Below are 20753 nucleotides of genomic sequence, written 5' to 3'. Positions count from 1 at the left end.
AACAAGGATTGGTGATAAAGCTTCAGTGGAGACACTTTTTCCCCATGATAACTCTTACAGGAGTGAATTTCCCTTCCTAGGGGTAGATTTCCTCTCACTTCCTGTTGTCTCAAGGACACGTCTAACAAGAGCCAACTTCCTGTAATGTACGTACAGTACTACAAACCAGGCCCAAAAAGGCGGGCACTCCTCATCGGCACGAGCACGGTTGCAACTAGGGATGCACAGATATTTTTCGAGTACCAGTGCCGATACTTGGCATTTTCATGAGAACTACCAGGGTTGCAGCTGGGACCGGGCTCTGGCCCTCTACCACTGTCCTGAAATCATTAGTCTGTATTGTTTTAGAAAAACTGTCACATGACAATAAACAAAAATGTATCAGTACTCGTACTCGCAAAACTGGTATCTGTGCATCCCTTTATTTATATTTATAAAAACAAAATCATACATTAAAACAGAGATGTACAAATCCCAGAAGCTCCGTGTGCTCCCTACAAATGACAGCTGCCTCTTAACTTTTACATTTTTCTCTAGTGTAGTCTTGGAGCTCAAAAGTATCGCTACTCGTACTTGTACCGAGTACTGTACTTGGTATCTGTGCAACACTAGTTGCAACTACAACTACTGGAATGCTGCGCGGTATACTTTGGCTGCAGCCCGGGATCCCCTGCTCTCCGTTTGTAAGTAGGGGTCGTATGTAGGTCGGATGTTTGTAGCTCGGGGACTGCCTGTACTATACATGGGCCACTCCAGGGTTTTGGGAAGTCTAAACGGCTGCTTTGCGGGGACTATGTGCATGGCTTATCTTAACTCTCTGCCACCAATGAAGGAAGAAATACACGTTACAAAGGGTATCCTCTTCCTATGCCATTAGCACCTTTATATCTCAGCTTAGCTAAACAGATTTCACCATAGTCGTGAATGGAGAAGTCTTCTGAAATGTTCATTAAACACTGAGAGGCTTGCACGGTTAGCAAATTTAGAATTGTTGGGCACTTTACTCCAGGACGCAGAAAAATCCTTTGTTCTATTGTGGGTTGGTTTCCGGTCTTAAAAGAACCCATTCGATCATCAGTGACCTTGTTGTATGAAATGCCTCATACAACCAAATGTGAACTCTTATTCCTCAGAAATGAGTGTGTGTAGTAGATCACGGAGACCACCGGATGTTGTGTTCATACCTTTTGGTGGGACATTAAAGGAAAGGCTGGGGGTCTGCATTGTCCGACTCATAGAAGCTGCTCTGTAGGAACGCTTAGTCACGGCACGGTTCCCTAAATGAGAGCATACAAGAAGACCATTCCGCTCCATGGGAGGCAGCCATGACATGGCGTGATGGTGTGACCCGACAGCCTCTGACTCACACCCTCACCTGGGGTAAAGCGTGCTTTGTGGCTTCCTTTATGACATATTTGAAACACTATTTACCCAGATAATTGGCTGGGACATTTTAGGAGTTATAAAAGAATATCAATGATGGTTTGGCTTTCCTTCGAAAGGAGAAAAAAAGCATTTTATAGCTGCTGTCACAGCTAATATAAAAACCACAGATAAAGTGGTAGTCATCACTGTTCTTCTCTATGTCCATATAAAGTGCCCTCTGAGTTTTTGGGTCTGCCGCTATATTGGGTGGTAGCTGCCAGGCCTGCCGATTTTTGGATTTTGTAAAAATTTGAGTGGTGCAAACAAAGGGTATTTAAACCCAACAATAAAAATGCTATATATTTCAGCTTACCAGTCCTTAGATTTGGTGACTGCTTTAGTTTTCTTTCTTCTTTTTTTCCCCTTTTATTGTTATGTGGTAAGACTGCTAGTAACACACTTAGTGTCCTAGAGCGATAACACTCACACATTATACTGTATCGTTGACAGAAAGTGGGTTAGGACTACACAACATATCCCCCTCTTCACATCTCCATAACATGGAGGCTTCTGTATTTCAGAGCTGAACTAGGCAGGGCTGGTAACAAACAGAGCTGAACTAGGCAGAGCTAATAGCAGACAGAGCTGAACTAGGCAGGACTGATAACAGACAGAGCTGAACTAGGCATGACTGATAACAGACAGAGCTGAACTAGGCAGGACTGATAACAGACAGAGCTGAGCTAGGCAGGACTGACAACAGAGAGCTGAACTAGGCAGGGCTGATAACAGACAGAGCTGAACTAGGCAGGATTGATATCAGACAGAGCTGAACTAGGCAGGACTGATAACAGACAGAGCTGAACTAGGCAGGATTGATAGCAGACAGAGCTGAACTAGGCAGGATTGATAACAGACAGAGGTGAACTAGGCAGGACTGATAACAGACAGAGCTGAAATAGGCAGGACTGATAACAGACAGAGGTGAACTAGGCAGGACTGATATCAGACACAGCTGAACTAGGCAGGATTGATATCAGACAGAGCTGAACTAGGCATGACTGATAACAGACAGAGGTGAACTAGGCATGACTGATAACAGACGGAGCTGAACTAGGCAGGACTGATAACAGAGAGCTGAACTAGGCATGACTGATAACAGACAGAGGTGAACTAGGCAGGACTGACAACAGAGAGCTGAACTAGGCATGACTGATAACAGACAGAGCTGAAATAGGCAGGACTGATATCAGACAGAGCTGAAATAGGCAGGATTGATATCATACAGAGCTGAACTAGGCATGACTGATAACAGACAGAGGTGAACTAGGCAGGACTGATAACAGAGAGCTGAACTAGGCAGGGCTGATAGCAGACAGAGTAGAACTAGGCAGGACTGATAACAGAGAGCTGAACTAGGCAGGGCTGATAGCAGACAGAGTAGAACTAGGCAGGACTGATAACAGAGAGCTGAACTAGGCAGGGCTGATAGCAGACAGAGTAGAACTAGGCAGGACTGATAACAGAGAGCTGAACTAGGCAGGGCTGATAGCAGACAGAGTAGAACTAGGCAGGACTGATAACAGAGAGCTGAACTAGGCAGGGCTGATAGCAGACAGAGTAGAACTAGGCAGGACTGATAACAGAGAGCTGAACTAGGCAGGGCTGATAGCAGACAGAGTAGAACTAGGCAGGACTGATAACAGAGAGCTGAACTAGGCAGGGCTGATAGCAGACAGAGTAGAACTAGGCAGGACTGATAACAGAGAGCTGAACTAGGCAGGGCTGATAGCAGACAGAGTAGAACTAGGCAGGACTGATAACAGAGAGCTGAACTAGGCAGGGCTGATAGCAGACAGAGTAGAACTAGGCAGGACTGATAACAGAGAGCTGAACTAGGCAGGGCTGATAGCAGACAGAGTAGAACTAGGCAGGACTGATAACAGAGAGCTGAACTAGGCAGGGCTGATAGCAGACAGAGTAGAACTAGGCAGGACTGATAACAGAGAGCTGAACTAGGCAGGGCTGATAGCAGACAGAGTAGAACTAGGCAGGACTGATAACAGAGAGCTGAACTAGGCAGGGCTGATAGCAGACAGAGTAGAACTAGGCAGGACTGATAACAGAGAGCTGAACTAGGCAGGGCTGATAGCAGACAGAGTAGAACTAGGCAGGACTGATAACAGAGAGCTGAACTAGGCAGGGCTGATAGCAGACAGAGTAGAACTAGGCAGGACTGATAACAGAGAGCTGAACTAGGCAGGGCTGATAGCAGACAGAGTAGAACTAGGCAGGACTGATAACAGAGAGCTGAACTAGGCAGGGCTGATAGCAGACAGAGTAGAACTAGGCAGGACTGATAACAGAGAGCTGAACTAGGCAGGGCTGATAGCAGACAGAGTAGAACTAGGCAGGACTGATAACAGAGAGCTGAACTAGGCAGGGCTGATAGCAGACAGAGTAGAACTAGGCAGGACTGATAACAGAGAGCTGAACTAGGCAGGGCTGATAGCAGACAGAGTAGAACTAGGCAGGACTGATAACAGAGAGCTGAACTAGGCAGGGCTGATAGCAGACAGAGTAGAACTAGGCAGGACTGATAACAGAGAGCTGAACTAGGCAGGGCTGATAGCAGACAGAGTAGAACTAGGCAGGACTGATAACAGAGAGCTGAACTAGGCAGGGCTGATAGCAGACAGAGTAGAACTAGGCAGGACTGATAACAGAGAGCTGAACTAGGCAGGGCTGATAGCAGACAGAGTAGAACTAGGCAGGACTGATAACAGAGAGCTGAACTAGGCAGGGCTGATAGCAGACAGAGTAGAACTAGGCAGGACTGATAACAGAGAGCTGAACTAGGCAGGGCTGATAGCAGACAGAGTAGAACTAGGCAGGACTGATAACAGAGAGCTGAACTAGGCAGGACTGATAGCAGACAGAGCTGAACTGGGCAGGACTGATAACAGTACTTGAGATAAGACTGCAAAGTACACAAGGACTACATTTAGATTTTGACTATTGGTCCTGCCTAGAGAAGCTCACAGCAATTTCAGTCCAGGAGAGGAGGCGGTGCAACTGAAGGGAAAGCCGGAGTTAAGCTTTATGCGCCTGCCGAACTTGGGTACATTGGGGTTCCCTCTGTCCCTGCCGGACTTTTCATATATTTTATTATGAGGTAGGGACACCCCAAAGTGATCAGGAACAATCCATCACTCTGGGATCAGCAAGAACAGAGACAGGAACTGTACCAGATTTATCTCACCATCGGGGTCCTATAGAGATATAAGAGACCAACGGGAGACTTAGCACACCGGACTCTGCGTTGGACTAAAATATAAATGCTGCGCGGCCTGACCCTTTAAACTGACGAGCTCAGCATTACAACAGCTTTTATATAACATTTCTTTGTGAATGTTTAATAAATTATTGTTTATTAACTTAGCAGATGTCAGAAGGCTACAAACCACCATGATGTAACCCTATAAAAATAAGCGTTGCTTTCCTGCAGGGTAATTACGGGATCACATTTAATACAATCCATTTCATGTGGACGAGGAATGTGGCAAGGAATGACCCTGGATTGCTGGAAAGAGGAAGGCCAATTAGTGTTACTCATCCATTGCTTCCAACACAGAAGCTTCTCATTGTTCTGTAGTTCTTTCCTGTTCTACCTAAAGTGTATCTAAACCCCAAAACAAAAATGTAATATATTGCAGCTTACCAATCCTTAAATGTGGTGGCTGCATTAGTTTTCAGGCTTTTTTTTTTTTCTTTTCACCGGGTGATCCTGCCAATAACACACTTCCTGTCTCAGGGTGGCTTCACCCTATAGAGGAGCACTGGAGCCACCCTTGGGCAGCAGCATTGTCAACCTGTGGCTAGAGTAGTGTTGGTTGGACCAGCAGATGTAGATGGATTTGAGGATCTACAGCCGAGCGATACATAAATGAGAGACATTGTTGTTCATAGTTATGGTACGTGAATTTATTTTTAAGGGTTATTTCTTGAGTTTAGGGTCACTTTAAAAACAGAAAACTAATGCAACCACCGCATTTAAGGATTAGTAAGCTTCAAGTATTTAATTTTAGCTGTTGGGTATATATGCTTTAAGTTATGGGGTCTTGGGTAGAGAAGATATATTGGGAGCTGCTCCAAACCTCTTGAGTGTATGAAATAGTACACACGATATACAATGTAACTGACTGCTGTAGGAATCTACAATAAAGGCTCGATGTTAATCATGGTAGCAGTAAGAATCTTGAAAGTGAGCTGGAACCCCTGTTTTCGCTGCGGGGGCAATACACTTAGAGTTTCCACAGGGTGCCATATAATCCAAGGCTGCTTCGGGCCTGCATGCCCTCCAGTCATACTCTTTGAAGGCTTACTGTGCCAGACATAGGATATGGAGAAACCACAAGTGGTGCTGTAGAAGATCCTAAAGGACATGCCACCCTCCTGTACTGTCTCTGGTTTCTGCCTCTTAGCAGTCTCACTAGGTGGTTTGACTAATTGCAGTGAGTGGTTAAACAGAGAGCCCACAGTGTTTATTCTGATGTGTTGCTCTAAAAACTAAGGATGATTCATGTGTCCGCTATTCCCAGCCACTTCAACTCTTTCTACCTTGCAATTTTAAATTAACCCCTTTTTTTTTAACTTGGGTTCTGTTTTAAAGTGATATATGTGTTTTACACATAAACAATTAATTCATGACAAAGGATTCCTAGAGCACTATTAGCTAAAGAGATAGCAGAGTCGGGGTACTCGCTTGTTCTGATTAAAACTTTGGAGTGAGCCATCCCCTGGCATATGTCATTGGGATGAGTAATGGAGCTGTGTTCAAACAACAAGGTGCTTTCAGCAAAGAACTAAGCCAGGGATTCTCAAATTTTTAAACAAAGGGCCAGCCTACTGTTTATCAGCCTGTTGAAGGGGTGGACTGTGACCAGTAGAAGTGAAAAAATTCCCTTGCATTGGAGATCAGTGAGAGTAAATGCCCCTGGGTCAGTGAGAGTAAAAAATGCCCCGGTGTCCGTGAGAGGAATGGTGCTCGTTATTTGTTTCAGTGGGTGGAATGGTGCCCCAATGTTGGTTTCAGTGGGAGGGATAATACCCCATTGTTGGTTTCAGTGGAGGAATAGTGCCCCATCATTGGTTTCAGTGGGAGGGATAATACCCCATTGTTGGTTTCAGTGGAGGAATAGTGCCCCATCATTGGTTTCAGTGAGAGGGATAATACCCCATTGTTGGTTTCAGTGGAGGAATAGTGCCCCATCATTAGTGTCAGTGGAGGAATAGTGCCCCATCATTGGTTTAAGTGGGAGGGATAGTACCCCATTGTTGGTGTCAGTGGAGAAATAGTGCCCCATCATTGGTGTCGGCGGGAGGGATAGTGCCCCATTGTTGGTGTCAGTTGGGGATTAGTGCCCCATTGTTGATGTCAGTATGATGAATAGTGTTGGTGACAGTGGAAGATATATTGACACATTCAGTTGGGGAAATGGTGCCCCTGTGTTGGCGTCAATTGGATTAGGAAAGTCCCCCTAGATTCTGTGGATTGGCCACCACAGAATCCAGACCTTAACTCCATTGAGAATCTTTGGGATGTGCTGGGGAAGACTTTACACAGAGGTCCGACTCTCCCATCATCACTACAAGATCTTGGTGAAAAATCATTACAACTGTGGAAAGAAATCCTTGTAGTGACATTACCTAAGCTTATCAAAACCATGTTAGTCTGCGACTGGCGCAGGATTAGCTTACTTCCTACCTGCCAGATACTCGGTCCAGCTTTAGCTCCTAACAGATCCAACAATTCCACGGTGTTTGTACCTGATATGCAGTTGATTAACAGGAGAGCGGGCAGCACATATACCCTGACGCATCTTACATGTATGATGTATAATAGATATGGATATGCACCTTTATGTAACCTGCTGATAGTATATTTGTTTTATTTTCTTTTGGAGTTTTATATGGAAAAAATCAAATAAAATTTGGTTTAAAAAACAAAAACAAAAAACCACGCCACAGAGGATATGTGCCATAATCAAAGCTTAAGGCCGTCCAAAGAAATATTAGAGCGTGTGACTTTTTTTGGCCAGGCAGTGTATTTAAAGAGGACGTTTTTGCACAGTGTGCCTGCAGCATAGCAGAACCTTCAAAAAGGTCTCTTACCTCAATGCAAACCAGTGCTGTATCTTTGTATTTAACATGTTTCTCCAGTTTTCTTTCTGCAGCATGTGTGCTCTGTCATTAATTATATTAAATGTCATTGTTTTTTTTTTTTAAATTAGGTTTGCAGAAGCCAAATCATTGGGTGAAGAAGTGAATAATGTGAGGAACAGAATCAGTGAGTACCTGTCTTCTTAGCGGGAATTTGGGGTTTGTAGATTATGAATGGCACCTTACGTTGCACTGCTCTGTACAAGACTAGAAGGATGTCTGTGTACATTATATGAGTACAACACAGAAACAGCATGTTTGGGTGAGCACTTGCTGTCATTCAGCTCAGTTTCCTTTATGTGTCGCGATCTGTGGCTTGCCTGTTTATGGCTACTTGTTCAATACCTCAACCTCCAATCTCATGAAGGGGCATGGGCCCCGGAAACATGCTAGTGGAGGTTCTCCTTTTTTTTCCAGGGTTCTAGTCTTTTCCTCTTTTACTACCTTTGGGGACATGTTTGTACGTTTACACCCTATGGTCCTTGTGTGGTTCACGTCAAGGATTGATATCCCTGCTCACATCTTTCCTATTGCTTGCTACTTGGTGAGAGGGTTTGTCAGCATCCTGTTGGTGTGACCTGATGTTCCATTGGGACATTACCTGGTGATATTCCTTGATCAAGTTATTTTATTGTAAGTTTGATTTGATAATTGTTTTCCTCCTTAAAATCCAGGGCAATCTCTTCTGTGTTTGTATTTTGACCATGTCTATAAATACTGTATAGTCGTTGCTATTAATTTTATCAAAACTGACCATTATTGTGTCATCCTATTCACAATATGCGATCTCATTCGAAACCTTTCTGCTTTACCTAACCATGGGACCTGTGCTTAAAGTGTTTTGAGTCTATTTGCGCATGATTTATCTCAGCAACTCACTGTTGAAGTTTACAGATTGCAAGAAACTGTTATAAACTTCTGCCAGGTTTCACACTAGAGACTGCTGCTGTGTGAATGCAGATTGCAAGAGACTACTGCTTTAATCCTATTTACGGCTGAGTTGTCAGAAAAGCTAGATACAAACAGCTGCCAAGTTACAGGGGACTGTTATGGACATCCGCCATGTTACAGTACACTGTTAAGATACTTTTACCATGTTAGAACTTACTTAAGGGAGAACTATGAGGCAAGTGATTTACACTCATCCTCATAGTTAGAGCCGGCATGTGTCATTGAAACTGTCACAGGTCGGCTCTATTGATCGGGAAGTGAGCGAACATATACCGTCACTCGCTCACTTCCCGATCATCTCCCTGCTGAGAGCCGTGACTGGCAGTCACCACTCCCCACAGGGATCCCCCCTCCCCTTTCCGATCCTCCAGCGCTGACTGGAGGAACGGACAGGGGAGGGGGCGGGCACAGCTGGCTCTGCCTCTAGATAGGCAGAGCCCGCGGTTAATCAGCCAGCTGGGTGGATCTTGACAGTATTGTCGGGATCCGTCCCCGGCTGTGGCGCTCTCAGTATATAGCTCGCTATAGCTCACTATATACTGAGCCCTGGGTCACGGGCGGTTGTTAGTTTATGTCCTCCCATGACTCTAGAGAACTAATTAAGGGATTAAAAGGTTACCCCATAGTTCTCTTTTAATGTTTTTTGACATCCTGTGTCAGACATCTCCTTCTCCTGGCCGCACCGGTGCAGAGATCCTTATGGATTCTATAGGGCTTGTCTCCTATGCGGGAGATGGAGGTAGACGTGCCCCATGGAAGTCAATGGGGATTTACTGCAAAGGTGCAGGCAGGAGAAGAAGACGTCCATTGCAGGATGCAAACAAACAACCGACGCCAGGCCTGATGGAACTCGGTAAGTATTCACGGGGAGGGAGGGGACAGTGACGTCAGCTTAAAGGGGCCTGTTGGATAAGTGCACTTATATTTTAAGGAGTATAATCAATCCAGACACAATCTGAAATAGTCAGTTTTAGGTGGGCATAGCTCTAAGTTTCGTACATCTTTCACAGCTTGCTGGGTTGTGGCAGGTGATTCTTAGTATCCCGTTTTCATTAAACACAGCTATTATTAGTTGAATTTGGGAGTTTTCTTCTTTTCTTGAGATGAAACGAAGCGCCCTCTGTTGTGCAGCCAGCTGGCCTGGAATCCTATTACTCAACAAACGTTGATGCCAGGACCAGTTCATTGACATGGTTTTGTTTAATTAGATTCCAATTAATTAGACCTATTCTATATAAACAGACAGAAATGTGACATTTCTAAGTAAGTCTCTATCTTTCTTTTGGATTCTCATTTGAGAATCTAATTTGTAAATTGCAATTATTGTTTGTGGACTTGAACATGTAAAGATGATGTCTTCTACCCTACAAACAGCAATAGATCTCGCTCCACGGTTATTCTAGTTCCCAGTGGCCCTATAAGATTCATTACCACTGCAGATGTGGTAGCTTAACCCTTCGCTAAATCTTGGAATTACAGTGAGATTCATGAGTCATGTGCCTGAGTCTAGGTGGACTTCTCAAGGTGCAGAACATAGGGAAATGTGCATCAGTGCAACTCTTGTAACATTAGTGGTTTGTTGTCATATGATGCCGTATCACTGTCATATACAACTAAGCTGTTTCTCTTCCTCATTCAAGTTAATATAAGTGTGAAAAAACTTGAAGCAGCTTGATGCGACTCAGATGTAGCTCACTGCAACACCTTGAGCAACTAAAAGGCAAATCAAAGCAACTTAAATGGGAAATGGTACCTCGGCTTATATTCGGGACGGCTTATACTCGAGTATATACGGTAACAGTTTTTCCTTGAAGTTGATGAGTTGGAAGCAGAAAAAATGGGCAAGTGTTAAGATTTGAGTGACTTTGATTTGGACGAAACTGTGATGTCTAGACGACTGGATCAGAGCAACTTCAAAACTGCAGCTCTTGTGGGATTTTCACGGTCTGCAGTGGTCACGACCTACCAAACGTGGTCCAAGAAAGGAAAACCAGTCAACCGGCTACAGGGTCATGGGCGACCAAGGCTCACTGATGCATATGGGAGTGAAGGAGGCCCCCCCTTGCCACTTACAGGACTTAAATGATCTGCTGCTGACAGCTGGGTGCCAGATACCACAGCACACCTTCAGAGTTCTAGTTGAGTCTATGCCTCAACGGGTCCGGGCTGTTTTGGTGGCAAAAGGGGATCTACTCAATGTTAGGTGGTTGGTCATAATTTTATGGCAAACCGGTGTTTATAGAAAGAAGGAAAATATGTACAAAAGCGCAATATATTACCGTTAAACATTTGGAGATATTTATTACAGAAAAGAAAAATTCACAGGATTTCACGAGTCAGTTTCCAGGTCATGGATATGTCAGCAGTGATTCTAATAGCCTATACACAGCAGTATGCGCAATCCCAGTGCCTGCTCTCCATATCAGCACATAATCTAATATACACAATACTGACAATTTCACAGCTTTGTTCACCGCGATGATTCACAATATCCAGCCTCAGCCTGGCCACCATTCCTGTGAATTTTTCTCAGACGTCTGTATACAGTACCAGACAACGCGGAATCCCTTCCTGTCCTCACCGCTGAATGCTTATTACCAGTATTAAAGTAATATTGCTGGGAATATCTGCAGGACCATTGGATGGAATCCAGCACTGGCCTTTCTTTTCCATGTTTGAGTTGTCTTGATTTATTTAGTGAAAATTCATTCCAGAAGGTTTTAGCGGGATGCAGTGCCGGGATAAACATTCCATGAGACTGGGTGCGATGGAAGGCACTGCAGGAGAAGAGATGAGGGCATTAAATATTGTTAAATATTAATACAGAAAGATCATATTTCCCTAAATATCCGTCCTGGCTGTAGAAACTTGGCCTCTCTTTATCTTTCTACAGATTATCAGCCCTGTTCATGATCGCTTAGTGGATTTACATTTCAGTAGAGTCTGCCATGAGCCAGAGTGAGCACCTGTGTCTACAGGCTTTTTATCATGCCAGAGCTGCTTCTCTTTCCATACAAGTCTATGGGATGGGAAAGCAGATTGAAGCAGACTGATGCAGTTTAAGAAGTCAAATGAATGTCAGAAGGAGGCCAACTGCAGGTCAAATGCCCTTGTCATTGAGCTGTAAATTATCTCAAAGCATCTCAAACTGATGTTAAATGCAAGTTGATGAATTTGAAAGACAATATTAAGAACCAGAGGTCTTGCTGCACTCCTTACCGGAACATCCAAGAGACCCGTGCAGACGGGTGGGTGCTTGTAGTGACCACGGACGGCACCGTGAATAGTACAAATGAAGAAATAATGTCACCAGCACACCACAGTGGTAATTAAGCAATAGTCCGTTTAATGACACATTGCCATTCAATGCAAGTGCTTTCGGGGCCTCAGGGGGTCCCCTTCATCAGGCTCAGAATGACACAACACTGAAAAACCATCAACTTTAAATCGACATCAAACTGTGTGTAACAAGCAGACCCCTCCCATAGAGGCAGTGTCATCACTGAGCCCATTCCCGCCATAAGAGATTCAAAAGCCACAAACCTGAGTCAAATCAGAAGCACCAACGGCGCGCAAACGAGATGTTAAAGTTGATGGTTTTTCAGTGTTGTGTCATTCTGAGCCTGATGAAGGGAACCCCCTGAGGCCCCGAAAGCACTTGCATTGAATGTCAATGTGTCATTAAACGGACTATTGCTTAATTACCACTGTGGTGTGCTGGTGACATTATTTCTTCAGATGAATTTGAAAGCACACAAAGCCATACACTGTGCAAATTTCGGCCTGCTGCTCAAGAAATTTCCACAGTGGGTGCAGCTGTCGGCAGTCTTTCAGCCGGTATCCCTCGATCAGCTGATCAAAGGAGTCGCTCTGAAAATCTTTGTTTGAATAGATACGGCAGCCAGTGAGCTGGGGAGAGGGAACTTCTTTGGGTGCCCACGCTGCTGCCTAGGTCATATGGGCACCTGTTACTGGCTGGCCAGTAGCAGGGTCCTCTCAGGCTGAACAGCATGCCAAGAAACACAAACCAACGAGTTAGGTGAGCAAATGTCCTGAAGACGGTTGAGACAGGGAAGGAGAATGTTGCCTGGAGATAGGATTTAAAATTAATTGGTGCCCATTTTGAATACCTGGAGGTGTGCTGTACTCTCCCATATGCCATACAGACAACCTATAGGTTCACTTTTATGCAGCTCAACTTGGTAAACCATCAATAAATGCGAAGATCAAGCAGATGACTACAAGGTGTATCTGTTTAAAAGGATTGCTGATTTTATAGAACATACAAAACGGGAGAGGAAGGTTAAATGGAGGGTCCCCTGCTTCTATATACTAGCAAAAGATACAATTTTTCCCGATAGGGGATTCCACCATTCTTTCAAAGTATACAGCAAATATTGATAAAAGTATATTTATTTTAAATATATTAAAAAGCACACATATCAAAAAATATATATCAAAACACGAACAAACATATATATGACTGCATTCAGCTAATGGTTGAAAAATGCATGTGGACACAATAATAAATAAAGGTATTGGTTCAGTAAGGCACTCTTCCACGTTGGAGAAGAAAAAGCCGAGATAAGGTTAAACATCTCCTGAACCACTTGTATTCACAACCGGATCTACTTACATCAGTGACAATATTACTCTGATCTTAAGATTCTGACCCATGGGCGAGGAAACACACCACTGTGAGTTTAACCCACATATCTTTACTAACTACATGAAGTATTTTTGATGTTGACTATTGTTTTTATTTCTTTTTTCCTTCATACACGTGTATGTTAACTCTTTAACTGCTATTTTTGCCTAAAAAACGGATATCGTTTTCCTACTTTGTGGAGGTTCTAGATACAAGGAAATTCTCTCGATACCAAATATAACAACTATATACGGAAATATTGATGCTTTCCAGGGTGTGCCCTTCATTTATTATTGTGTCCACATGCATTTGTCAACCATTAGCCGAATGCAGTCATATATATGTTTGTTTGTGTTTTGATATATATTTTTTGATATGTGTGCTTCTTAATATATTTAAAATAAATATACTTTTATAAATATTTGCTATATACTTGGAAAGAATGGTGGGATCCCCTGTCGGGGAAAATTGTATCTTTTAAATGCTGATTTTAGAGATCTTTGAAGATCTTTGACAGATTTTGTTTGACTGATTTTTCATCCACATCCTCTGCATGGACTGATTATAAAACAGATTCTAGTTATGGAAAAGGAAGTGTATCTCCTAAACCTTCACAGATGAGAAAGAGGGACACTCACACTTCCTGCCTAATCCCCGGTTATAGCAGACTGTGGAGAATTAATACACATAAAGTATAATTCAACTCACAAGTGCTTTTTTCATCTCTACTTATCCTTTATACTGGCTTTTCAGAATAACAAGATCAATACTATAAAGGTTGGATGAAAGGTTTTGTGAAGTATGACACATTCGGTAGTTAAAACAAGGTCTATATATCAGACCAAAAAGATGGATAGCTACTGAGGAAAGAGTGACAGAGGGTTTGGTTCCAAAATAAGGGACAGTTGGAAGCTACGCAAGGTGTAGTTGGGAGTAAGTGCTGAATTTAGGTAGCTGGGAAGTAAATAGAGGATCATAGGAGACCACAACATTGCTGTGGTGCTTGCCATGGTCTTACAATGTCTTTGTGAATTATGCAGGCTGGGAGGGAATTATTTGTTGTACTTTTGAAGAGGACCTGAAACTCTTCCCAAAAAAGGCAAGTAGAAACAAATGAATAGGCACCAGTATTGCCTCTAGACTCCCTACACCTTTTCCACATTAATGATTTACCAGGCCTTGTTCTGCTTTGTATGGAGGCTGATATCTTGGATACAAGTGAAGGCTTTGCTTCCTCATGTCAGAAATGCCCTCCTGAAGAATGGTGATCTGATGAGTGGTGGGATAGCAATTAATAAGCAGCATGAGAGGTGGAAGAAGCACAGATGAACAGAATAGATGAATCAGAAGCAGGGAGATCCTTGCACTGCCAGTTCTTAGGTACAGCAGCTTCCTCTCCAGCAAGGAGAACAGGGATCAGCACAGTAGTGACATCACCAAATCTCTCTCCATATTTAGCAGCCAAAGACAACATTGACTTAGATGATCTAAAACTTCAGATATACAGATATGAGGCCACAGAACAGGAAATTAACTTTAGTTAATGTTTCATGTATCCTTACCATCTAATGGCAATTTTCAGTCTTCTCTGTAAGCCTGAACTTTATCATGCTTGGTTAATAAAATGAGGCGAACCTGGCCTGTTTGTCCTGTCTCATTAAAATGCCAAATCAGGATGGGGGAAACCACAAAGAGCCTAATGGGATCAACACTGTCAGCCCCTGTCTGTGGGCTTAATGAGAAACAGCAGTGTCTTCCTTCTGTGCAAATGAGGTTCCCCACCAAAACCACCAACAAACCATCCCAAGAGATGGCTATCGTATACAATCTCATGTTTAGTTTTCTAATGCGTATTGAGATTCTAATTCACCATGGGAGTGAGCTTGGAGCGGTGACTATTTTACAACTCACACCGGGACCATTGGGAACAAAAGTAGCCACCCTCCAGAAGGAAGGACAATGTCGGAGATTTCAGAGAGATTCAGGGCCTGTTCACACGACGTCCGTTTTGTGTGCTGACCGACTCCGTACGCTGCTGCACTCAAAATGCATCCCAATGTATCCCTATGTGTTTTATGGGCTCCAGTTCTCACGTGCACAGTCCGTTCAGCTTACGACAGAAAAAATACTGCATGTCACATTTTGTCAGGCCCGGAAACGGAGCAGATACGCAAACGCGTCAAAAACGCACTGCGCTGCAGCTAACATACTAACAGCCCCACTCCAGCAAAAAAAAATTTTTTTTTTTTTTTTGCTGGAACGCATCCAAAACGCGGCCAAAACGCAGCCAAAAACGCAATGCATCAACAGCTCCACGTCTGCTGATCAGGACCTGATCAGGACCTGATCTCATGTGAACAGTCCCTCAGAGATGATTTGAGGATCTACATCTGAGTGATACAGAAATAACATACATTGTTGTAAATAGTTAAGGTGCTTGAATGCATTTTTAAGTTTTTCCTCCTGAGTTTAGTGTCACCTTAAGTACTTATTCTAAGGTGAACCCAGCAGATCCAAAGAACCTAGCTCTCTACCGCATGATGTTTAAAAATCCTGCTCAGGTGCTGGTTTCTCTGGGAACCCTGTATACATTTGCGAGAAATGGGTTCCCAATCGCATGGACCATGTTTTGGTTTTCCCCACAGCTCCACTGATTACTAATGTTGGTCCAAGCTGTGGGGGTTGAGTGTCTGTGAGTTAGCTGATAGAGAGACACGTTTGGCTGGAAGCCACTGTATTGAGTCTGACTTGAGTGCGTTAGTAACTTGGTTTTGGACCATTGTTGTCCCAGGAAGGGGACTTTACCTGAAACAAGAGACTCAACACAAGGAGCAGATGCAGCTCAGCTCTCCTTCAATTACTTTGCGGCTAGATGGATCTTACCTGTCTGCTACTTATGCTGGAATAAACAATTGTCTTTGGCTTAATAAAGTGAACTTTGTGCTTCTCCAATGAGTCTAATCCTTTTATAGAGGCATTGTTGAGTTATCATAGGCATGCTGATGCTGCTTAATTTGATCTGGGCACCTAGTCATCAATGACCTCTGCTCATGAAAGAGTTAAAGTAAAGTGAAGTAGGTGAAGGTAAAGAAAAGTAAGGGATGTAGGTGAAGGTAAAGTAAGGTAAGTGAAGTAGGTGAAGGCAAAGTAAAGTAAGGGGTGTAGGTGAAGGTAAGGGATGTAGGTGAAGGTAAAGTAAAGTAAGGGATGTAGGTGAAGGTAAAGAAAAGTAAGGGATGTAGGTGAAGGTAAAGAAAAGTAAGGGATGTAGGTGAAGGTAAAGAAAAGTAAGGGATGTAGGTGAAGGTAAAGAAAAGTAAGGGATGTAGGTGAAGGTAAAGAAAAGTAAGGGATGTAGGTGAAGGTAAATTAAAGTAAATGAAGTAGGTGAAGTTACAATAAAATAAGGAATGTAGGTGAAGTTGGTGACATGTCACAGTAGATGAGTGTGAAATGTTCTCCATAGATCAGCCTAGCGCTCCCAGGGTTTGTGTAAGGTCAGCCTGTGTAATTTCCATCATTTGCAGACAATGAGTAAGCAGCGTTGGGCTCCCTCTGTTGTGTTGCGATGAGCTGACATGACACATTGGGAACATGCTGAGTCTATATAAACATACTGTGCGTCTCCCCCTAATGATGGAGCTGGGGTGACCTGACCTGCCTGATGACTCCTCCTCCCCGTCTCTGTATCACTGTCTGGCCTGTACAATCCTGGTAGAAATAGCAAAGATCCAACATTGAATTCCTCACACTCCATCTATAATGGCATCTACTAACACATTCCCTAAGTACGCCACAACCTAATCATTCGCTGAGACATAGAAGATGGAGGAGCCAGGTTTGGTTCCAGCTGCATCAGTAAGGAACCACATTCTGGAAAAGGGAGACCGAAGTTGATTTTCAATTCACTTTTTAAATTATTGTAGAGCTTAAAGAACCCTCCACTACCTTTTAATCCGAATTACACTAACTAATCAGTAATTTTACTAAAAAAGCCCCTTTTGCTAGCAGTAGATACATGCCAAAAAAAATTAAGGTTTAATTGAACTTCATGGTCATGTGACACACCGTTCCCAAGTGTCCATTCTTCTGGACTGCAGAGTAGGAGAGTCCTTCTTCAGGTGCCCATGTTGCTTCCTGGCTGACTTGAACACTTTCCATTGACTGCTCAGTGGTGGAGTCCTCACAGGTTCCAGAAGACTCCAGCAGCATGATGACAACCAGGGCCGTTAACAAGACCGTTCATCATTGGACCTGGACTGCAGCAGTTGTTAAGTTGTAAATGTTGTCCCATTAGGGGTTTGATTTACTCTGAAGTGTATGCAAACCTTAATAACGAACATCTCTTATTTGTTCCCTTTTGCTCTGTTAAATATAAATGTGAAAGTCAGTCACCACATCTGAGGACGCGTAAGCTGTCAATCATTTTTGTTCATATGGGTACTCAGAAAGTTTAATCTGTGAAGTCGAACAAAGGGCAGTGTTACAGTATTACAAAAAAAATCTTTGTATATACTGTACGTAATAAAACTTCTTTAAAAAAAAAGTATATACCTTACTTAGGGCTTTTTTTCCCCAAAGTCACTTGATCGCACAGCCCCCCTCCTTTCCAAGTGTCTGCAGTAGGGGATGGGCAGCGAGGAAGCTGCTGTCAAGGAATCAGTGGGCGTGCCCAGAGCCTTGTCTGCAGCAGGGAGGATGGGTACCAAAATGACACGTAGATCAGTGGGAATGCTGTTGTCAATCAAGTAGGGGGCGTGGCCGGGGCACGTCTGCAGCAGGGAGGGTGAGCAAGCCGCATGACATGTAGGACAGCTGCTGTCAATCAAGTAGGGGAATTGGCCTGGGCACGTCTGCAGCAGGCAGGGCCAGCAAGCAGCATGACATGTAGGAAAGCCGCTGTCAATCAAGTAGTGGAATTGGCCTGGGCACGTCTGCATCAGGCAGGGTCAGCAAGCAGCATGATTTGTAGGACAGCCGCTGTCAATCAAGTAGGGGGCGTGGCCAATGCACGTCTGCAGCAGGGAGGGTCAGCAAGCAGCATGATTTGTAGGACATCCGCTGTCAATCAAGTAGGGGGCGTGGCCAATGCACGTCTGCAGCAGGGAGGGTGAGCAAGCATTGTGACATGTAGGACAGCCGCTGTCAATCAAGTAAAGCAGGGCTGACCAGCAGGCATAACATCAAATCTGACTACAGGACTACAGGTACACTGTACATTGGCACCCCATTGGCGTCCTATAACTCCAAGCTGACAGCTCCAGCAGATCTGCTTCCATGCTTGGCATGGTCAGTTTGCAACCGGGAAAGAAGGGGAATTGCACGGTTGCAGTAGCTAAATGTAGTAAAAGAAGAAGCATAATGTATTACTAAATGACAGCATAACTTAAAGTTAGAAGGTTTTTAAACTATTTCAAATGCTGATTAATTCACTATGGTTGCTGCTTATCAACGTTTAAAAGTTTTAGTTTCCTGCAGAATCTCCTGAGCTCTAGCCCTGATATCCTGTTTTAGGGGGGCTCCTTTCCCTTTCAGGGTCCTATGGAGCCACCCTTGTGTATGCTAGTAATCTGTGTGTGTGTCTCCACAGACACTGCAAGGCAATCCACTCTCCTCCTTCCTTCTCCCTTCTTCAAGATAGTAGATAGACAGTTGCTGGAGACTGCTCTGTCCCTTGTGATCTTTGACTGGACAGGAAGTTCAGGGAAGCTGAGCTGGGAGAGTTGGAGCCAACTGATCGGAAACAGTCATCGGAAACACAATGACTGTAAATGTTTGGGCAAAAATCTAAAGAACTAGAATGCAGGGCTATGTATATTTGTATATATGTGTTTGATCTGGATTCATTATTGAAAAAATGATTGAGAGTTTATTATTACTTTAAATATGATTTTTAGGGTTAAAATACGCTTTAAAACTCAACCAAGTTGTGCAGATGAGGTCTGCATTGTTCAGTCCGAGGACAGTACGGTCTGAAATCCGGGGGCGACACGGAGCGCACATTCACAGTTATGAAATATCTTCGCCTGTACGAAGAGGAATAATCTGGGGAGAGATTTGTACAAATGAGCTTATTGTGATAAATATCATTGTCCGCGCTGCCGGGATTATTCATAAAGTGTGCTTGGCTCCAGGCCGGCGGACAGGGGGTGTAAAGTAAACCTTTTTGTCTTCAGCTGTTTATTATACATAAATAATATAGTAATTATAACCATATCTTGTCTGCGCTGCAACTGACTGCAAGCCCTCCAACTCTGGCATTCTTTAGGGTTATGTGGAAGAATCTAATACAAACAAATAGAAGAGAATTACTATGGAGAAATCAGGGCAAATGTGCTGATATTCTTTTCTTTTTGTATTTTCTTTGCTCTTATCGCCAGAGCATATTGCTGCTTTTCTTATGTATGCTGACATATTGCAGCCATATCCGAATCTCTCCATAGGTCAAGTAGAACCAGAAAAAAGTCGCTCGCACTCCAAAGTGATGCCCAGTCAATCTCTTTATTGACTATGGTAGTGTAACATCTCAAAGCACTGGTCAAGTAGAGTCGCATCATACAGTCCTGTTTAGTAAGGGATCGTTCACGTGGTGTATGCATAAGATATAAGGTAGTCTGCATTGTCTATGCCAGGGGTAGTGAATTAAAATTCAAGGAGGACTGGCGAGTAAAATTTTCACCGAGCCGAGGTCCGAATCGAAGTCCGGACAGAACGGTCACTCAGCCCCTGTCCAGACTGTGGTCCGCCATTTAGTGACCCCCTGTTCTATACCATTCTCTTTCCCATCACTTAACATGTTCTGCCCTTTTCACCACTACATGCTGGAGATGCCCTCCTGGTAACTGACAGCATCGCTGTTGTCATAGTGACAGAATCAGGACCCACCTTATATCTGGATCCGGCCTTGTCCTTCAGGGTGCAGATCATCAAATGGATAGGCCCGTGCTGGCCTGACCTCTCCTCTTGTCTCTCACAGACAGCACGAGCGCCCTTTCCACTCATGCCGAATGTAGACAGAATCCAGTTAATGATCTCCACCTCAAACTGCAGCCTCATGGCTCCACAGTACCCCATCCAGTGGTTCTGCTCCTCTGGGGGTGATAGAGAGCAGGCCAGACAAATGGCGCTATATCTGGCCATGTCTCTAACAAATTTAAGTTCCCGCTCTGCACAGACATTGGGGGTATATGGGGCGAGGGAGTGCTGGATGAGGGGGGCAGCCATAACCCAGTGCAGGTCAGCGATCGCATTCTGCCATTTAGTGACCCCCTGTTCTATGCATGTGGACTGTGTTGGACAACGATGCTAAACACAGCCTAATTGGACTAGCATGAGTGAGCCCTAATGTGAACCTAGCACCAGAATCTTTCATTGTAAGTGTACCAGTGACTTAAATTTCATCCAATACCTGCTGAATGGGCTGAAATTTGAGCCGTGGGTGGCCCTCTGGGCACCACTTGGCTAAACAAACTTGACATACTATACATACATGCCCCATAGCAAAATTCTTTGGGGATACCCCGACCACACTGCAGTGCCATTGACTTCAATGCAGCGCTACACACCC

General features: G+C 43.9%; 1 protein-coding gene across 1 annotated transcript in view; it reads left to right on the top strand.

Annotated features, from left to right (window-relative positions):
* LOC108796016 (kinesin-like protein KIF6) overlaps nt 1–12426 on the top strand; it is a 109928-nt gene extending 97502 nt beyond the window's left edge. Inside the window, exons 15-17 of the mRNA XM_018567382.1 lie at nt 7659–7718; nt 8005–8131; nt 12277–12426. Of these exons, the coding sequence (XP_018422884.1) occupies nt 7659–7718; nt 8005–8131; nt 12277–12426 (337 nt within the window). The remainder of the gene's footprint in view (nt 1–7658; nt 7719–8004; nt 8132–12276) is intronic.
* The last annotated feature ends 8327 nt before the right edge of the window (nt 12427–20753 follow it).

This window comes from Nanorana parkeri, unplaced genomic scaffold (assembly GCF_000935625.1).
Source record: "Nanorana parkeri isolate BGI_ZX_2015 unplaced genomic scaffold, ASM93562v1 scaffold1040, whole genome shotgun sequence".
NCBI lineage: Eukaryota > Metazoa > Chordata > Amphibia > Anura > Dicroglossidae > Nanorana > Nanorana parkeri.
This window is presented reverse-complemented; position numbering and strand designations above follow the sequence as displayed.